Genomic DNA, 19,929 nt, shown 5'->3' on the forward strand with positions numbered 1-19,929 from the left:
CAAACTAATTACAAAAAATATATTTATAAAACTACCGCACTCTTAAAACCGAAATCACTTACGTAAAAATTAAAAACCAAGAAACCATGGGTTAAATTTCGGACATTTTAGCGCGCTTTTCGTAGAAAACGAGAGAGAAACGTATCCCAGACTACCTCCAGTGTTGCCAATGTTTGAGGAGCGAAAGTCCCACAATTTAGTTACAAAATTTTCACCCAAAACCCGAAAACGTTTTTAGCCACGCCCCCTCCCAAAACTCAGGGGAAAACATGCCAAATATTTTCTAGCGCGGGAAAAAAATTAAATTCAAAAAACAATTAAAAAATACAAATGTTTTAATTCAATTTAATTCACAAAAAGATATCTGACAAAAAGATAAGCTAGATAATGTTTTCGGAAATAGAGGTTTAAGAATTAAAGAAACTTGAATTTAACGATTAAATTAATCAATTTAATCAATTAGAAATAGCGAACTAGTTGGTCAAAATTATGGCGTTAAGAATAAATATTTTAAAACATATTTCTGGTAGATGGCGTTACTTTTACAATTTGAATCGCGAATTGCAATCGGGTATGGGTAGTATTACTTCCGTCTCTAAACGCGTCTCGGTGCACTACATACGTTCTTAGACCCCGCCACCGGTAGCTTACGTATCATCCCTCCTCCCCCTTTACGTATTAAACGTAGTAGATGCAGTCGCGCGTCATCGTTGACGTCACTGAACGTGTGAATGGCGGGCATTTTTGATCGAAGGGGGGCAGAAACCAAAAGGGGGTCGCGAATCGAGGCAGCTGTAACAACACTATATGATCTCTCCCGTCGCTTTCGTTCCAGTTTGAGCGGTCGTCATGGAAACCGTGACGCTCTCCGTTTCTCGCTCTCTCCGTTAGGCGGAGAAGCCAACGGCGCCGGGGGTACACGTATAGCCGTTCGAGGCAACTTCGGGCGAGCGTCGAGATAGATCGGGTTGCAGACGAACAACCTTGACCGAAAGCGCTGGCGGAGCGAGGGGAAGCGGTAGTAGCGCCGCCAAGCGGCGGATGCCATTGCGGCGCCGCGAACAGATAAATTCGTCACACTCTCTTCTCAGCCTCTACGTTCTTTCTCTCTCTCTCTCTCATCTCGCGGCGCGGATGAAACTTCTAGAAAGATTTGGAGCGTCCGGCGCATACAGTCGTTCGGCAGCGGAGATTCCAACACGCAGAGTTTTCTCATTTCAACGAGCTTAGGGGAAAAAAAACGAATAAAAATTTATAAAGGACATTAAGGAGAAAAATATATTAAACCCAGATTCGTGATTTTCCACCGGATAGCCGAACTGTATTTTAATATTATTATTTTTTCTTCGACGACTTCGATTTTTAACTTTACTTTTTTTTATTCTCGGATTATTTTCCCCGAATGGTTTCATTTCGATTTTTCTAAATTCGTTATTTTTGCGCGGGAAAATAACGGTCTGTAATTTAATTCGAATTAGTCAAGAAGTTGATAAACAGGAAATAAACAACTAAGAAAAAAGCAAGAGAAATCAAGATTTTTATTTCATCTTCCGATCATCCGTTGAAACGCCTCGCTATGACACAAGGCGCCGATTCACCTAGGAAAACTAGAACGGCCCAGAAGAAAACTGACCACTCCTGTAGTGGTCAAGAAGAAAAACTCGAATTGACTCTCAAAATTAAAGTAAGCTTTTTGTTTTATATTTAATTTTAAATTCTATACGTAGTTTATTTTTATTTGTGGGGTTATTTTGGTTGTTGGACGGCCAACTTGTTTTTATTTCACCTTGTTATTTCGGGCGCGACCTTTGACATTATGTTTTATTTTACGTGCTTTTTTTCCTGTCGTACGCGTGGGATAGTGACTTTGGGAAAAATCAGCGTGCTTGACATTTAATAATTTACCAAGGTATTCACTCTGGATATTTCGAAATTTCCATTAACATGAAATTTTATCCAAGATTATTTTTGACGGATTTTAAATTCAACGCTTTGTCACACAAATATTCTCCAATTTAAAATGTTTTTCCTAATTTCTACCGAGTCAATGTTAACGAAGTGAGGGTTAATTTTGATTATTTACTTTTAAATTAATTAAATTTTAGGTTTAGTTAAAACGTAGGTACTAAATTATTATTTTGTTTTGATAAAATAGCGTCGGTTATGGGAAATATCAGCCTATTTTAATTTAGAAAATGTTTAATTAGTCCACGAACTTACGATTTTATATAAAGGTATCAGGGTCACCGAGAGCGGGCCCGGGCCCCGGTGAAACAAGAATTCCGGGCCCCGAGAGAGCCGTTATTACATAACATACCTATATGTTTTTGCTTAGAAACCGTGGAAGGGTACAAATCCGGGCCCGCTTGTTAGCACGGGCCCTAGTAATTTGTACACTCAGCCCTTTATCTAGTCGGGCCTGAATGGTACTTCGAATAAATATATGAATTATGATGGCGAGTTATAACATAAACGGGAATTTTGATTATAGGAATATTTAAGAAAACTAATACCTAGTGACGTTAGCTTGATTTAATAAATATTTAATTCATTGAAATTGGTTCTTAAATTATACTTATATAACAGATGCTATTCAAGGCCTTATGAGAACAATTCTGAACAGCGGATCCCTCGCAACACTAACGCGAGTAAACGCAACATCACGTTCAATTTTTGGCGATAAAAATTTAATCAAACGCTAAACTGATCAATGTTGAGGTCACACGAAAAAATCTCTAATCAGACTGACTGTATGAAATGTCGATATGGTTTTCGGTGAATTGACTCAGTTATAGCTGTACCGGGTGTTGCGTTACCCCTTGGACCAGCCCGTGTTTCGGGAAATATTGCTTACAGGGACACGAAGCCTTTATTGGGAATAAATACTTACTGATTTATAATAATAATAATTTAATTCAATTCAAATTATTTTTATTTCCTGATGATTAACGTGTTTGCACACTTTTTACGGTACAATAGGGTTATAAACTTATATTATTTATATGTGGTTATACAAAAACCTTGTTTTTTGGGTCACAAAACGTAGAATACACATTTAGTATTTAGTTACGATCGTTTTAGAAATAAAATTATTACAATGACTGTTTAAATATTTAAAATAATAATAATAATCAGCTAAGCTAATACCCAAGGAGCCACACAGGCCTAAGTCCACTAGTGACTTGTGACATTTTTTCACGATTTTTAAAGAATATAAAATATTTACGTTTCAGAGGTGGAGCGCCATCTGGTAAGACTTGGGGTATATCAAAATCTACCTCTAATGGCGTTATACCCGCGAAATAATATTTTATCTTGTCATATGAGTATCGGTCGAAAAACTAGCCACTGGCTCATGGTCCAAGTGACCCCCCCCCTCCTCAGGGCGCCAAGAAAATTCCTTCCCCTCTGACGGAGCCTCTGGCTCGTTTGGCCTCTTCCAAGTAATTTAGCATTGCCAGACGTACGATAATTATCGTACACGTCGATAATTTCGAGCTAATTTTTGGTACGTACGATATTTTTCATGGCGTACTATATAGTACGCATTTTTCGATAATTCAACTTACGCGTACGATAATGTACGATTTTATTTTTTAAATTGACTGAAAACCAGTTAAAACTGCGACTTTTAAACATAAGTTTTCAATCGATCGAACTTTTAAGTGTTATTGAAAATTTTTATTTCACAAGTTAAACGACAATATTTCACACAAAATTAAAATTTAAAGTCGGTTTTCATTCGTACGATAATTTATTTCTGAAATCGATAATTTTTGTGCTCTGGTACGATCATTTGCGTTTTATGAACTGGCAACCCTGTACATTCCTTATCGAATCTGAAAGATTCTGATAAATTCGCGTATAAAATAACGTTTATTTCGGGCCGATTTCTCTCGTCGAATAGAATGTTCCAGTGGCAAGCGTTCGATAGATAAGCGGATTTTGGCGAAGGCGAAGAGGTAATTAAAACGGCCGACCTAATCGGGTTTTAGCTCATTAAGGCTCAGACAATTTAGCGAGTGAGCCGGATTAGATCACGCTAATCTTATCGGGATTAACTCTTTTTTTGTTCAACCGGATCCGAGAGACAAAATATAATTTTATTAACCGGTGTCGCAAATGAAACATTTCCCCGCAGCTGTTGTTGGCTTTACTCGCGTCGAACAACACGTTCGTTCCTATGACGTCAATCATCCCCCCCCTCCCGGTTTTAGCTACTGCTAAAAAAGAAGTATGTAAACAGAGAGGGGGGGGGGCTTATAATTGATATGGGACTTGTCAGTTAGGAAAATGTTGTAGGCGTTTATCTTAAACTTAGATAAAGATAAAAAAATATACCGACCAGTAATTTTTGAAGATTGGATTAAATTTTCCGCGTACGTAACTGCTGTGTTAAGCTAATTATTTTTACTCGGCGTTGAGTTTGCAAGTTCTTTCCCCACTGGTTTAAGGGGTTTTCCCCCGAGCTCTTCGGTTTCCTCTTTCCATAAAAACTTGTTGAGGTTAACGTTAATAGTGAGTGTAGGGAGCTGTTGGCTCGCGTGGCATGCAGGGCTTGCCACCACCCTCCTACGCATTCTAACCCGGCCACCTGAATTAAAGGCTTCAAAAGTCGCTGGATGACTTAGTCCTAGGGTGGTGCCTTGGGTATTAGCCTAGATTATTATTATTATCGGTTGGTAGACGAGCCCGATATATCGATTAATAGATTCGATTTATTTCTAAAGGGAACACAATGAATGTAATATTTTCCTAATGTATTTCTGGTTAGTTACCTAATAACGTGTATTTGAGTTATGGTTGTTCATACAATACCAGAAGCAAATGAACCGAACTTATCGAAATAGCGCTCAGAATCGGAGGGCGTTTTTATTTTCCTTATGAAAATGATGAAAAAATCGAGTCAAATGAAAGCTAATTTCCATCCCTGTATTTCGACGCCATAAATTGCACTTGGGAATTGTGGGTATAGCTATTTGTTTGTATAAAAAATGGTTTCATAAAAACAATAACGTTTTTTTTTCGGCCTATAGGAGCGCGCAAAATTTCAAATTCGAGGTCAAAATGTAACTTCATAAGGAAAACGCCTCCAACATGGGGAGTATAGCAATCTGATAACTTCGGTTCATTTACTTCTGACAATACCAAACAATACGTTATTATCGGAGAGACGGGACCATTTTTGAACTGTAGAAATTCGCTCCAAGTTTGGAGTTATTTTTAAGACACATCGGCTATTAGATTATTAGGCCACACTAAAATGATTTCACAAATATTAAAAGTTATTGACTCATTTAAATATCTAAATTATTGCAATTGATCCGTATCGTGGATTTGGTTGATTGCAATAATTAAGATATTTAAATGATTTAAAACCGAAACTCTCACAAATATTTTGGATTTATACAAAATATTTCTAAATTATCTTACTTATTTTAATTCAGTGGAAATGTGAAAGAATATACAAGGAATTACATCTAAATATGTAAACAATCGACTAAAGCGAATAATTTCCAAATTAATATATTTATTTCAATACAATTTTAAACGAATATACCCGCAGGTCTCACATAAATAAGGTATGAATTATGGTAATTAATTTCCAAATTAATTTGTCTATTTCAATACAATTTTAAACGAATATACACGCAAGTGTCACATAAATAAGGTATCAATTATGGTAATTAATTTACAAATTAATATATCTATTTCAATACAATTTTAAACGAATATACACGCAGGTCTCACATAAATAAGGTATGAATTATGGTAATTAATTTCTAAATTAATTTGTCTATTTAAATACAATTTTGAACGAATATACACGCAAGTGTCACATAAATAAGGTATCAATTATGGTAATTAATTTCCAAATTAATATATCTATTTCAATACAAATGTAAACGAATATACACGCAGGTCTCACATAAATAAGGTATCAATTATGGTAATTAATTTCCAAATTAATATATCTATTTCAATACAAATTTAAACGAATATACAGGCAGGTCTCAATCTTAGGTATCAATTACGGTAATAAATTTCCAAATTAATAATACTAATTTGGTAGAAAGTTAAACGAACACATACAAACAAATTAAACCTCAACAATGAAATGGAAGATTTTGAGAATATTGTTGGCTATTGCAACACCATTTGTAAGCGTAGTTTCGTGGAATCATTTCGCCCTTGGGATTTTGTGAATTGGACACGGTCAGTTCTATGAGATGCTTTTCCCCTGACTAAACCATGGATTTCGAAACTGGTAAAATCCAGTAAAAAGATGCTTATGGGTATTGAGGGGTCAGGTGCGTCTAAAAGTGTTTGAAGGCGCCTAGGCGTGGAGATGGAAAATGGTTTCAATTTACAATATTTTGTAGTTTAAAGGGAATATAACCTGCAAAGCAATCTTTATGGAAGACCCCTTCAATTTTTCAAATTTCCCTGTACAGTGGCGCCAAACATTTTTAGAGCGAAAGGCAAGAGCGGCCAGAGCTGCAAGCTTTGGTGTTCCACACCAAATACCTGTGGTTATATTCCCTTTAAAACTCGGTATTTTCGGTAAGTCACTTGGCTGATATGAAAACTTAGTCATCATTTCATATTTTCATAACGAAAATTCGCCCTCGTGTCATTGAATCATAAGATTTCATCTAGAACATCATCAACCAAAAATTAACCTTATTATCCTAATACAATTACCAGTAGTGGCGTTATCCATCATTTAAATTCACGATTTAGATCAAATCACGTGACTAATTTTAAATTTTAAATTGGCTTATAATAAAGGTTACCAATAGATGTCCCTCGAGCTCCTGAAGCCTAAAGTTCCGATTGAACTTGACGCGATTTTTTAGAGAGACGAGAGCAAACGATTTGGCGAGTAGTGTCACAGTGTGTTACACCATAAACCTATAATTAAGTCCCATAAGTTGTTCAGTTTGTGAGTGACGTAGAAATGTAGTCTTAATTACGTCACTATGATGACGAAGCAAAAACGCGTTTTTAGGCTAATAAATGCTTGTTCATTCTAGTAAACATTGAACACTCCGGAGGTAGAGAAACACGTTAAAACTAAATCTTTAATTGACCGTTGATTGAACCAATGGCGTAGCCAGGATTTTGTTTCGGGGGAGGGGGCTCATCATTGAAAAAAAAAGTAAAAAAAAATGGAACGTACGACCATACGTTTCGGGGGGGGGGGCGTGCCCCCTGTGCCCCCCTGGCTACGCCACTGAATTGAGCCCTGTCACCTACTAAACCACCTCTCATTAATTAATACATCTCAACTAATTAAAAGTTGTGTTGAGATAAAAAAAAACCTAAGATTATACAAAAGGAAACTGTATTCGGTTATTGGAATGAAAATCGAGGCGTGGGCGAACTTGATACGTTAGTTTCTCGGCAATCTAAGCGTGGGATATCCCGAAACCCCCCTCCAAATAAACACGAAAGTAGCGAGCGAATAACGCCCACGGATTCTTCTAAAAGGACTTGTCGCGAGTCGCGCTTTCCCGCAATACGCCGAATATTCCTAAAGATCAGAACGAGATGCAAAAACATGTTTACCACTCTTCTATAGATTAAGTGTATAACGACTGTAATAGGCGCTATTTGAATTCGCCTCGTTAATAAACAACGAATATTTCTGACGCGCTGTGGGATATACAGATTTACGTTGTAGCATAAGTAACATAATAACAATAAGTATGCCAATTTGGAAAAATTATCACCGAACTGATTTTCAGAGCTATACCAAGAATGTATACTGCAATCTCATTAGTTCTTAAAAATTACGTTTTTCGACGCGATTAACGCTGCTGCGAGGACGCAAAAAATAAGACCGCCTCCCCCCCCCCCCAATCCGGATGGTCAGTGTCGAAAAACGTTTTCTAGAAGTTGGAAGGGGCAAAGAGAAACGGAAAGGGGTCTGGAGAATGGTTTTGAATTTTAAAGGAGTGTAGCTTCTCCGAATACGTGTGTACTGTTTACTACTATGTAAATTGGCGGGATAAGACTGAAATTTAAACCCAGTTGAGGTTCTAAAAGCTTTATATGCTCTTAAAATGAGAATTTGAGCCTTTTGAAGATTTCAACTGACCAAAAAGTTGGTGGGGGCAATAACATTAGTTGCCCCCCCCCCGGCTCTTGCGGTGTCATACTTATCGTTATTATGTTACTTATTGTTGTAGGTAATGGCAAATATATAAGCCGCGACATTATTTATCGTCGTGGCAGAAAATGACAGCGGCGAAGGCAGGTACGTGTTTAACGCGACGAAGAATTATTGAAGCCGTTCCTGTAGTTAAGCGTTTTCAATATGACCGCCTCATAAGACTCAAAATGGCAGCAAACACCGTCTACGACTACGAAATACGCGGTATTTAGCTTTCAAACCACGAAATTGCGAACTTCTGGCTCGGTAAGCCGTGGATAAACAAACTACTGGACCCGTATCGCAACCAAAACCAGCCATTCCTAATATCGTTTGTCAGCGCTCCTACCGAGAGAATCGCGAAACGTTTCTACCCAAAAGATATTACACCTAACATAGTTCCATTATTATGTTATTATTCTTATATTAAAATATATTAGAGTATTATTATACTATAATATATTAATTATATTAAAATAATATTAGAGTATTATTATACTATAATATATTAATTATATTAAAATAATATTATAGTATTATTATATAAAATTAAAGTATATTATAGTATTATTATACATATTTTTCTTATTATTCAAGATTTAATCATATTATAGTGTACTATATTATATTATTATATAAATCTTTACAAAATCGGACACGGCGGCGCTTCTCTAAAAAGAACCAAGCGCGCTCTCTAGTTTCGGGTCCAATAACTTATTTGTCCAAGAAACAACTATAGTTTGCAATTAGTTCGCGTAGATAACGAATTAAAGCGTAAGCTTGTTTCTTAGGATTTTCAAAACAAGCCGGCCTCGTGTACATAACTGTTCGCGCTGTTTTCGGGAGAATCTTCAAGGCTACAACGAGCGGTTTGTGACCTTTTCGTTCCCAACTAATCGGGGTAAAAAGCGTACAATCGCGAGAGAGAGAAAGAGTTAGAGTGGCTTCTCGAAGGAGAAACAGTCGAAGAATGTAAAGGGATCAGTAGAAAAATAAATAGAAAAGAATAGAAGTGGAAAACACATTCCCGGACGGTGTGACAGCCCCCGACTCCGAACCGAGAGAACGGAGCCAAGAAACAGTGCCATACTTATACGTATACGTGCGCTACGGAGGATTTGTCCTTCGCGCCTTTCATTACGCGCTTACGAGAACAGCAACGTCGAAGAGCACGCTCTTGAAACCCTTCAGCCTCTCGAAGACGAAATACGCTTTAGAAATACGCGCTTTTTACCCGGGTTAACAAGGGTCGTATTCAAGTAACATCAGAAGTATATAAATAAACCTTAAGAAAGAAGTATACCTCTACCCATTCTGCTAATGTTACTCCCTCTGATTTTTCAAAATAAGCTAATAGTAATAACATAAGTAATATAATACCAATAAGTATGACACATTTTATTGTTTTAATGCTAAATTCCTGAAGTAACATCAGAAGTATATAAATAACCCTTACGTAAGAAGTATACCTCTACCCATTCTGCTAATGTTACTCCCTCTGATTTTTCAAAATAAGCTAATAGTAATAACATAAGTAATATAATACCAATAAGTATGACACATTTTATTGTTTTAATGCTAAATTCCTGAAGTAACATCAGAAGTATATAAATAACCCTTACGAAAGAAGTATACATCTAACCATTTCTTCGCTCGAAACACGTACCTTAGTTGGCTTCCACTGATTTTTCAAAAGAAGCTAATAATAATAACATAAGTCATATAATATCAATAAGCATGACACTTCCTATGGTTTTAATGTGAAATTCCTGACCGAACCAGTAATGGACCCGAGCTGAGTAGCGTGTTATCGTCCTTGGTAATAGTATATTTCGCTTTGAACATATTTAGACACTAGGGGGCTCTGTGCTGAGAACTAAACCTAGATTGGGAAATAGCTCTGGAAATAAGTTCGGCGATAATATATCCTAATTGACATACTTATTGTTATTAGGTTATTTAAGGTAGTTATGAAAATGAAAATGAAATAGTTTATTTAACGTGTTCAACAACAGTTACAAATTGAACCTACAAGGTTGAACACGGGAAGCGTGTGTATTAGAAATACATTTTTATAAAATCAGGAATACATTTTTATAAAATCAGGAATACATTTTTATAAAATCAGGAATACATTTTTATAAAATCAGGAATACATTTTTATAAAATCAGGAATACATTTTTATAAAATCAGGAATACATTTTTATAAAATCAGGAATACATTTTTATAAAATCAGGAATACATTTTTATAAAATCAGGAATACATTTTTATAAAATCAGGAATACATTTTTATAAAATCAGGAATACATTTTTATAAAATCAGGAATACATTTTTATAAAATCAGGAATACATTTTTATAAAATCAGGAATACATTTTTATAAAATCAGGAATACATTTTTATAAAATCAGGAATACATTTTTATAAAATCAGGAATACATTTTTATAAAATCAGGAATACATTTTTATAAAATCAGGAATACATTTTTATAAAATCAGGAATACATTTTTATAAAATCAGGAATACATTTTTATAAAATCAGGAATACATTTTTATAAAATCAGGAATACATTTTTATAAAATCAGGAATACATTTTTATAAAATCAGGAATACATTTTTATAAAATCAGGAATACATTTTTATAAAATCAGGAATACATTTTTATAAAATCAGGAATACATTTTTATAAAATCAGGAATACATTTTTATAAAATCAGGAATACATTTTTATAAAATCAGGAATACATTTTTATAAAATCAGGAATACATTTTTATAAAATCAGGAATACATTTTTATAAAATCAGGAATACATTTTTATAAAATCAGGAGTACATTTTTATAAAATCAGGAGTACATTTTTATAAAATCAGGAGTACATTTTTATAAAATCAGGAGTACATTTTTATAAAATCAGGAGTACATTTTTATAAAATCAGGAGTACATTTTTATAAGTTTTTGGTACAATAATCAGCTAAGCCATAGACAAAAGTCATCTAGCGGTTTTTAACGCCTTTAACTCAGGTGGCCGGGTTGGATTGCGTAGGAGGGTGGTGGCTACCCCTTCATACCTCGCGAGCCAACCACTCACTGTGCCACTATTACCGTTAATCTCAAGAAGAAAACGTAGTTCGGGACTAAATACGTCCTATAGGGACTATGTAATCAGTTGAATATGGTATTTATAGAAATATCCCTACAAAGTGTAATTTTTACAATTTACATCATAACCTTTGACCGCGCCTCGCTAGAATACGATTTTCTTCGAGTGATGACGTCACTCTGTATAATATTATACACTTATGCCATAGCTTATATATTCTTTTGGGATTAAAAACCGTTATATTCCACAGCTGAGTAACATGATCAAAGTCTGATAATATAATATCCCTTACCAGAAGTATATAAAATATTCTTACGAGAGAAGTATGTATCTCCCTATTCCACTAATGTTATTCGTTTGAAACATGCATCTTCGCCGGCTCCTGCTGATTTTTCAAAATACGAATGAAAAAATAGTTTCATTTTAATGACCTAGATGGAATATATTATAAACTTATGGTAACCGAGTTGGCATAGAAAGGTATAAAGCCGCGAATACGTGTACGGGGAACTTGTAGAAGTGTAGATTGTACAGAGTAAAGCTACTTCTAGACTCAGCTACAAGTTCCCCGTTCATAACTTGTCTATTGACGTCTGCCTTTTTAAATCAGCTGCCGATATTCTAAGCACCAAGGACATATTTAGGTCCTTAAAGGCCGTGAACTTCGTTATTCGGTTTACTCTGTCTTTCACTGGTAGTTGGCTGCTTGCATAGCTCATGTATCCTGCAGCGAGCCAGCTACCAGTGAAAGTCAGAGTAAACCGAACAACTATGTTGTCGGCCATTAAGAATTTAGATAATCAACATACGGCGCCATCTAGACGTTTCAAAACGGGGATGTTTTTTTATCCTGGTTCGAAAACGTATAATACTTGCAATATTGTACCAACAACCTATAAATGTACATATGTAGCATTTTGGTAACTGTTTTTTTTAAAGTGTTAAACTAAAGTTTTAGACTGATAAAAAATTAATTTAGTTGCAAATATTGATAACCTTTAAATTAAAAATATATTTATAGTAAATATAAGGCTTTTTAAAATAATATTATTAATTAAAGCGGGATTTGAATCTGGGTCATTCAGGAACAAAAAAATCCTAGAGGACGCTACGTGCGGATTTTAGGGCGGGGCTATATTGATAAGAGCATGGTAGCAGGAGCAAATGTTACAGTTCAAGGTTCTTAGGGACCTAAATAGATCTTGGTGACTTTCAAAACGATTAAAAAAGTTTCTTTGTATTTTTAACTTTTTGAAACATGACTATTCATGAAGCACAAACATGAAATAAAATAGTTAGTTTTCATATAAACCTAATTTTCGTTACTTACAATATTTCTAACACACAATAGATCAAAATAAAATTCAAATATACAACTAAACGCGTCATCTACTATTATACTTCTTTCTCTCTCGTTTCTATGGAATTTAAATAGTATCAGCTTCCGAGAAACTGCCTCAGATGACGCTAGGAGCGCCCCGAAGTGTAAAGTCTTACGTTCCTTAGACTTTGGAGTCTGTATGAAGATTTCCACCCAATTTTAAAAGTGTCTGCGGGCGCCCATGGATGGCGCCACGCTAAATACTTAAAATATTACAGCGTAAGTTGAAAGAAAAACAAGACCAACCTCTTCTTTATTAGAGTGGAGGTTAGCCTATTATTTAACTACTTTTGAAATATATATTATTTCCTAACCTAACACAACGCAAAAAAGTTAATTATACAGGTGGAAAATATTCATATTAATATTATACGTTGATATTAATGATGTTATTAATGTTAATCGACAATTTATCTATAAAAAAATACAAAAACTTTAACGGTGTTTTAATTTAGTCCAGAAAAAGGGCTTTACGATAAAAACAATGCCCTTGAATTGTTCAAGGTCAGCGTTAGACGAAAAAAGCAAGCGCAGAATCTAGTTTGCAGGATGAGTTGATAACGGTGAGAGAAGACACGTTGAAGGCTCGCGAGAATCACAGCGTAAAGGTAGAGACGGAGATGAGGAGAAGAGCTCCGGAGATTTATGCGAAGAATTATTTAAAAAAACGGACAGGCTTTCACCCTTTTCCGATAGAAAGGCTTAAAAACTAGTATTGAATTGAAACACGTTCGTGATCTAGGAGAAAATTGCCCGGGCCCAAAGGCGTTCTCAATTGCTGGCCTACAAGTAAAGGGGGTTTCAAGTGCGGGTTTCACCAAGAGTGCGTTCAAGTAAAATAAACATTTTCCAAGGGAATTTTAAGAATACAATCGATAAAATTAAAATAAAAGAAAATTCGAAATATTAAATAAAATTTGATAAATAAAATGAAATTTGATAAATAAAATGAAATTTGATAAATAAAATGAAATTTGATAGATAAAATTAAATTTGATAAATAAAATGAAATTCGATAAATTAAATGAAATTTGATAAATTAAATGAAATTTAATAAATTAAATTTAATTTAATAAATTAAATTTAATTTAATATATAAAATGAAATTTAATATATAAAATGAAATTTGATAAATTAAATGAAATTCGATAAATAAAATGAAATTTGATAAATTAAATGAAATTTGATAAATAAAATGAAATTTGATAAATAAAATGAAATTTGATAAATAAAATGAAATTTGATAAATAAAATGAAATTTGATAAATAAAATGAAATTTGATAAATAAAATGAAATTTGATAAATTAAATGAAATTTGATAAATAAAATGAAATTTGATAAATAAAATGAAATTTGATAAATAAAATGAAATTTGATAAATAAAATGAAATTTGATAAATAAAATGAAATTTGATAAATAAAATGAAATTTGATAAATAAAATGAAATTTGATAAATGAAATTAAATTTAATAAATTAAATTAATTATAATAAATAAAATGAAATTTGATAAATAAAATTAAATTTGATAGATAAAATTAAATTTGATAGATAAAATTAAATTTGATAGATAAAATTAAATTTGATAGATAAAATTAAATTTGGTAGATAAAATTAAATTTGATAGATAAAATTAAATTTGATAGATAAAATTAAATTTGATAGATAAAATGAAATTTGATAAATAAAATGAAATTTGATAAATAAAATGAAATTTGATAAATAAAATGAAATTTGATAAATAAAATGAAATTTGATAAATAAAATGAAATTTGATAAATAAAATGAAATTTGATAAATAAAATGAAATTTGATAAATAAAATGAAATTCGATAAATAAAATGAAATTCGATAAATTAAATTAAATTTAATAATTTAAATTAAATTTAATAAATAAAATGAAATTTAATATATAAAATGAAATTTAATATATAAAATGAAATTTGATAAATTAAATTAAATTTGATAAATAAAATGAAATTTGATAAATAAAATGAAATTTGATAAATAAAATGAAATTTGATAAATAAAATGAAATTTGATAAATAAAATTAAATTTGATAAATAAAATGAAATTTGATAAATAAAATGAAATTTGATAAATAAAATGAAATTTGATAAATAAAATGAAATTTGATAAATAAAATGAAATTTGATAAATAAAATGAAATTTGATAAATAAAATGAAATTTGATAAATAAAATGAAATTTAATAAATGAAATTAAATTTAATAAATTAAATTAAATATAATAAATAAAATGAAATTCGATAAATTAAATTAAATTTAATAATTTAAATTAAATTTAATAAATAAAATGAAATTTAATATATAAAATGAAATTTAATATATAAAATGAAATTTGATAAATTAAATTAAATTTGATAAATTAAATTAAATTTGATAAATAAAATGAAATTTGATAAATAAAATGAAATTTGATAAATAAAATGAAATTTGATAAATAAAATGAAATTTGATAAATAAAATGAAATTTGATAAATAAAATGAAATTTGATAAATAAAATGAAATTTGATAAATAAAATGAAATTTGATAAATAAAATGAAATTTGATAAATAAAATGAAATTTGATAAATGAAATTAAATTTAATAAATTAAATTAAATATAATAAATAAAATGAAATTCGATAAATTAAATTAAATTTAATAATTTAAATTAAATTTAATAAATAAAATGAAATTTAATATATAAAATGAAATTTAATATATAAAATGAAATTTGATAAATTAAATTAAATTTGATAAATAAAATGAAATTTGATAAATAAAATGAAATTTGATAAATAAAATGAAATTTGATAAATAAAATGAAATTTGATAAATAAAATGAAATTTGATAAATAAAATGAAATTTGATAAATAAAATTAAATTTGATAAATAAAATTAAATTTGATAAATAAAATTAAATTTGATAGATAAAATTAAATTTGATAGATAAAATTAAATTTGATAGATAAAATTAAATTTGATAGATAAAATTAAATTTGATAGATAAAATTAAATTTGGTAGATAAAATTAAATTTGATAGATAAAATTAAATTTGATAGATAAAATTAAATTTTATAGATAAAATTAAATTTGATAGATAAAATTAAATTTGATAGATAAAATTAAATTTGATAGATAAAATTAAATTTGGTAGATAAAATTAAATTTGGTAGATAAAATTAAATTTGATAGATAAAATTAAATTTGATAGATAAAATTAAATTTGATAGATAAAATTAAATTTGATAGATAAAATTAAATTTGATAGATAAAATTAAATTTGCAATAAGTATTAACATAAGTGTATAATATTGTATATTATTGTATATTATTGTATAATATTGTATAATATTGTATAATATTGTATATATAATATTGTATAATATTGTATAATATTGTATAATATTGTATAATATTGTATAATATTGTATAATATTGTATAATATTGTATAATATTGTATAATATTGTATAATATTGTATAATATTGTATAATATTGTATATATAATATTGTATAATATTGGAACAATATTATAGACTTATGGTATTAATAATATGTAAAATATTTTCTTTAAACTTAGTACTCTTAAAGATATTTATATTTGTTTCTATAGATAAACTATAAAATATAGGATCCTTTCGAATGGGTTATTTTTCTAAAGATATTTATAATACATAAAATCTTTAAAAAAATTAGGTATTATCTAAAGAGACGTTTCAGAATAACTTTCTTTAAAATATCTATAGATTACTTTTTTGAAGTATCTTAGAATTGCTGCTGAATATTTTAGTACTGGTATAATTGGCTAAACGGTATAAATACAAATAATTCGTTAGAGAAAGCATTCAGACAATTATTTTGGGATTAGTACCTTTTTTAGACACCAGATGTCACCTTCATTTTCCTTTTTGGATCAAATAAATATGGTTAACTAACTCTTATTAACTCTAAAATTCTGAATATTTTTACAAAATTTTAATATTCCTAAATCATTGCGGATATAGTGGAAATAAATATATTTAAAAGCACACAAAATTCTGAAGATTTTTACCCACATTTTAAATTTTAATTTTCCAAGTCCCAAGTCAAGTAAACAATAAACTTATTCGTATAAATGCTGATATATATTTTACTCATAGGCAGCTGTTTATTTTTATTTCAATTCTACGTTTACCATTTATTTGAAGTGGCGAATTTCGTACTAAATAACGCAACACCCTGGATAAGCGTTCGTAATGAAATATTTTTCAAGGTCACAACGATATATTCTAAGTCAAGGTCGCCTCCGCCTTAAGAAATAATAATAATGAAAAATATTAAGCTTGGGAGTAGGCCTTTTTAAGAATTTAAACCACGAATTCAAATTGAAAGTGGTCCTAATTTCTTATTTTTCCCCTCTTGATACCTTTCGACATTCTGAAGCGATTCTCTCGTCTGCAAGTACTCCACCCTCTCCGAGCGATACAGTTTTAGCAGACACTTTCAACATTTAAGTTTACATTTCTTTTATACGTATTAACCGTTATAATGTTATTAGCGAAGTTTCTCCACCCTTTTTTGGGTCCGGCCCAGACTACTTTTCAATTACAGGTTACATTTTAAACAAAAAAATCCTTGGAATCCGAATACTAATCCACCTAATTTTACCATGCCCAAACTAAATTTTCATACACTCGAAAATTTCAATAATAGGTAATATCAGAAGTTTATAATATATATCTTGGAATAAGTTTTTATCCTAGTAATAATAATTATCATCTAAGCTAATACCCAAGGCCCCACCTTAGGCCCAAGCGAGGGCCAGGTCACTTCCATTTTGGGTGCGTCTTAATCATAGTAAAATGATTAAATCATAGTAAAATGATTAAATCATAGTAAAACGATTAAATCATAGTAAAATGATTAAATCATAGTAAAATGATTAAATCATAGTAAAATGATTAAATCAGGGTAATCGTGATTAAATCAGGGTAATCAAGACTAGAAAATCTAATCACGATTTAAACGAGATTTAATCATTCTAATCATGATCTAATCTTTTAATCAGGATTTAATCATTTAAACGAGAATTTATCATTCTAATCATGATCTAATCTTTTTAATCAGGATTTAATCATTTAAACGAGATTTAATCATTCTAATCATGATCTAATCATTTTAATTAGATTTAATCATTTTAATTAGATTTAATCATATTAATCACGATTTAATAAATATAATCGGTCGAATCGAGAATTTATCATTAAAATCAAAACTAAAGTACGATTTAATCATACTAATCACGATATAATTTTTTTAATCAGGATTTAATCATTTTAAAAAGATTTAATCATTTTAATCAGATTTAATCATTTAATCATGATTAAACGTTATTTAATCAACTTAATCGTGATTAAATTGAATTTAATAAAAAAAATCACGATTAAATCGGATTTAATCTTTGGAGGGGTGCGTCATTAATCAAGTCAGCTAGCGACTTTTATTGCCTCTAAATCAGGTGGCCGGGTTACAATGCGTAGGAGGATGGTGGAAAGCATTTCATGACACGCGAGACAACAGCTCCCTACACTAACTATTACCGTTAACATCAACAGGTTTTTATGCAAAAAGGAAAACCCGACGAACTATAGGGGGAAAACCGCGTTACTTTTTACTATATTGCTAATGAATATTATTGGCTTGAAATATTAAACTTCTTCAGGCTTACGCTGATTTTTTTTAAAGTACCTTTCGGAATAAACAAATGTTGTGGAGGGAATCGGAAAACGGTTTTTGCAAGGATGATTTAGATCAACGTTATATATATTACTCCTTGTTTTTACCCTCGCTCGACTCTTGAGCTCGGTATGTCGTCTGCTACCGAGTGTAAGTATTTACAAAATACGGCGGATTAAAATTAATCCAAGCGATATTGTTAAATTTGTTATATCCAATGTTTAAAGTATAAAAGTATTTCGTTTACTTCACTAGTCACCAAAGGAGAGGATTTAAATATTTTAAGTAACGAAAATTTAGTACGGTTTCGATGATGGTTAACAGTTTATAGCCTTGTTAACTAAGGCTTATTATTTCATTGACAGTCACAGTAGTGTATCAGGTAAAGATTGTTGTTTATTATAAAATACTATCTAGCTAAAAATATCTAAGTATTAACAATACTTTCACAGAGTTGATATGAGTATTGCAATAATAATTCATTTATCATAAATATTAAATTTTCGTTCCATGGTTTAAAATATAATTAATTTAAAATATTAAAAGATCTGCTACTACATGGATCCATGTAGTAGCAGATCTTTTAATATTTTAAATTAATTAAATAATTCATTTAATTAGTATCCAAAATAAATTAAAATCAGTTTGAACTCCGATGTCACTAAGCCTCACCCGAGGTCCGTGTCAAATGTTTGAGGAAATCTTACCGGAAAATGCAAAAAGTACAGCTAACTTATTGTTTAGTTTTAGCGAAATTGGTGGTGTGTGACGTAGAAATATTTTATGGAAAGGCCTATTCGTTATTATAGTGATTATTTTAAAACTATTTCATCGAAAAAGACTTTGGACATGTTTCATTTCAATGGAGTCGATGGATACTTCTTTCGTAAGAGTATATTATGTACTTCTGCTAATATTTCCTCGTAAAAAAGACAATTGTAACCAAATCTTAATAAAAACTGCACAGACTGATTTTGACGAATAAAATTACTTGTAAAAATTAAGGTTTAAAATTAAAATTTTTACGTATCTAAATAAATTTCATCAACATTTCAGTCAGATTTTAAAACAGGAATATTATTAACAGCCCTGTAATTCCGAATCTGTAAAAAATACCGGTAGATAGATTACTGTCAATAAAATGAAATGGAATGAACCTTTGGTCGAACCTTTTATCAATTAGCATCACCGGCTATAAAGAATGTAAGCCGGAATCTTCTATCGAGTACAGTTATCTCTACCAAGCGAAATAATACGAAACCAGCTAATAGTTTATCCGAAAACCAGATGCTAATTTTTATTTTATACTTTTTTTTCCTCCAAAAATCTTTCAACTTTCTTTTGGCGGATTGGGGTCTGTTTCGAAACAACAAAACGACCTTGAAGTAACGGTTTTCTGGTTTAAAGAGAATAACACGCCACGTTGATAATCCGCTACACTGGCTCGAGCGTAATACAATCCCACCCCGAGCGGACCAGCTTTTCATTTTTATATTTCACGTCAAATGTCTCGATTTCTAAAAACGGTAGAAGACGCGCGATAAATTCGTAAGTAA

The 19,929-nt window shown here is 30.8% G+C and overlaps 1 protein-coding gene across 1 annotated transcript in view; it reads left to right on the plus strand.

Annotated features, from left to right (window-relative positions):
* The first annotated feature begins 1,084 nt into the window (after positions 1–1,084).
* The window catches only part of LOC149942733 (terminal nucleotidyltransferase 5C), a 56,570-nt gene continuing 37,725 nt past the window's right edge, over positions 1,085–19,929 (plus strand). Inside the window, exon 1 of the mRNA XM_090179793.1 lies at positions 1,085–1,684. Within this exon, the coding sequence (XP_090035919.1) occupies positions 1,577–1,684 (108 nt within the window). The 5' untranslated portion in view covers positions 1,085–1,576. The remainder of the gene's footprint in view (positions 1,685–19,929) is intronic.

Source organism: Leiobunum rupestre, chromosome 6 (genome assembly GCF_980474605.1).
Source record: "Leiobunum rupestre chromosome 6, qqLeiRupe1.1.hap1, whole genome shotgun sequence".
Taxonomy (NCBI): domain Eukaryota; kingdom Metazoa; phylum Arthropoda; class Arachnida; order Opiliones; family Sclerosomatidae; genus Leiobunum; species Leiobunum rupestre.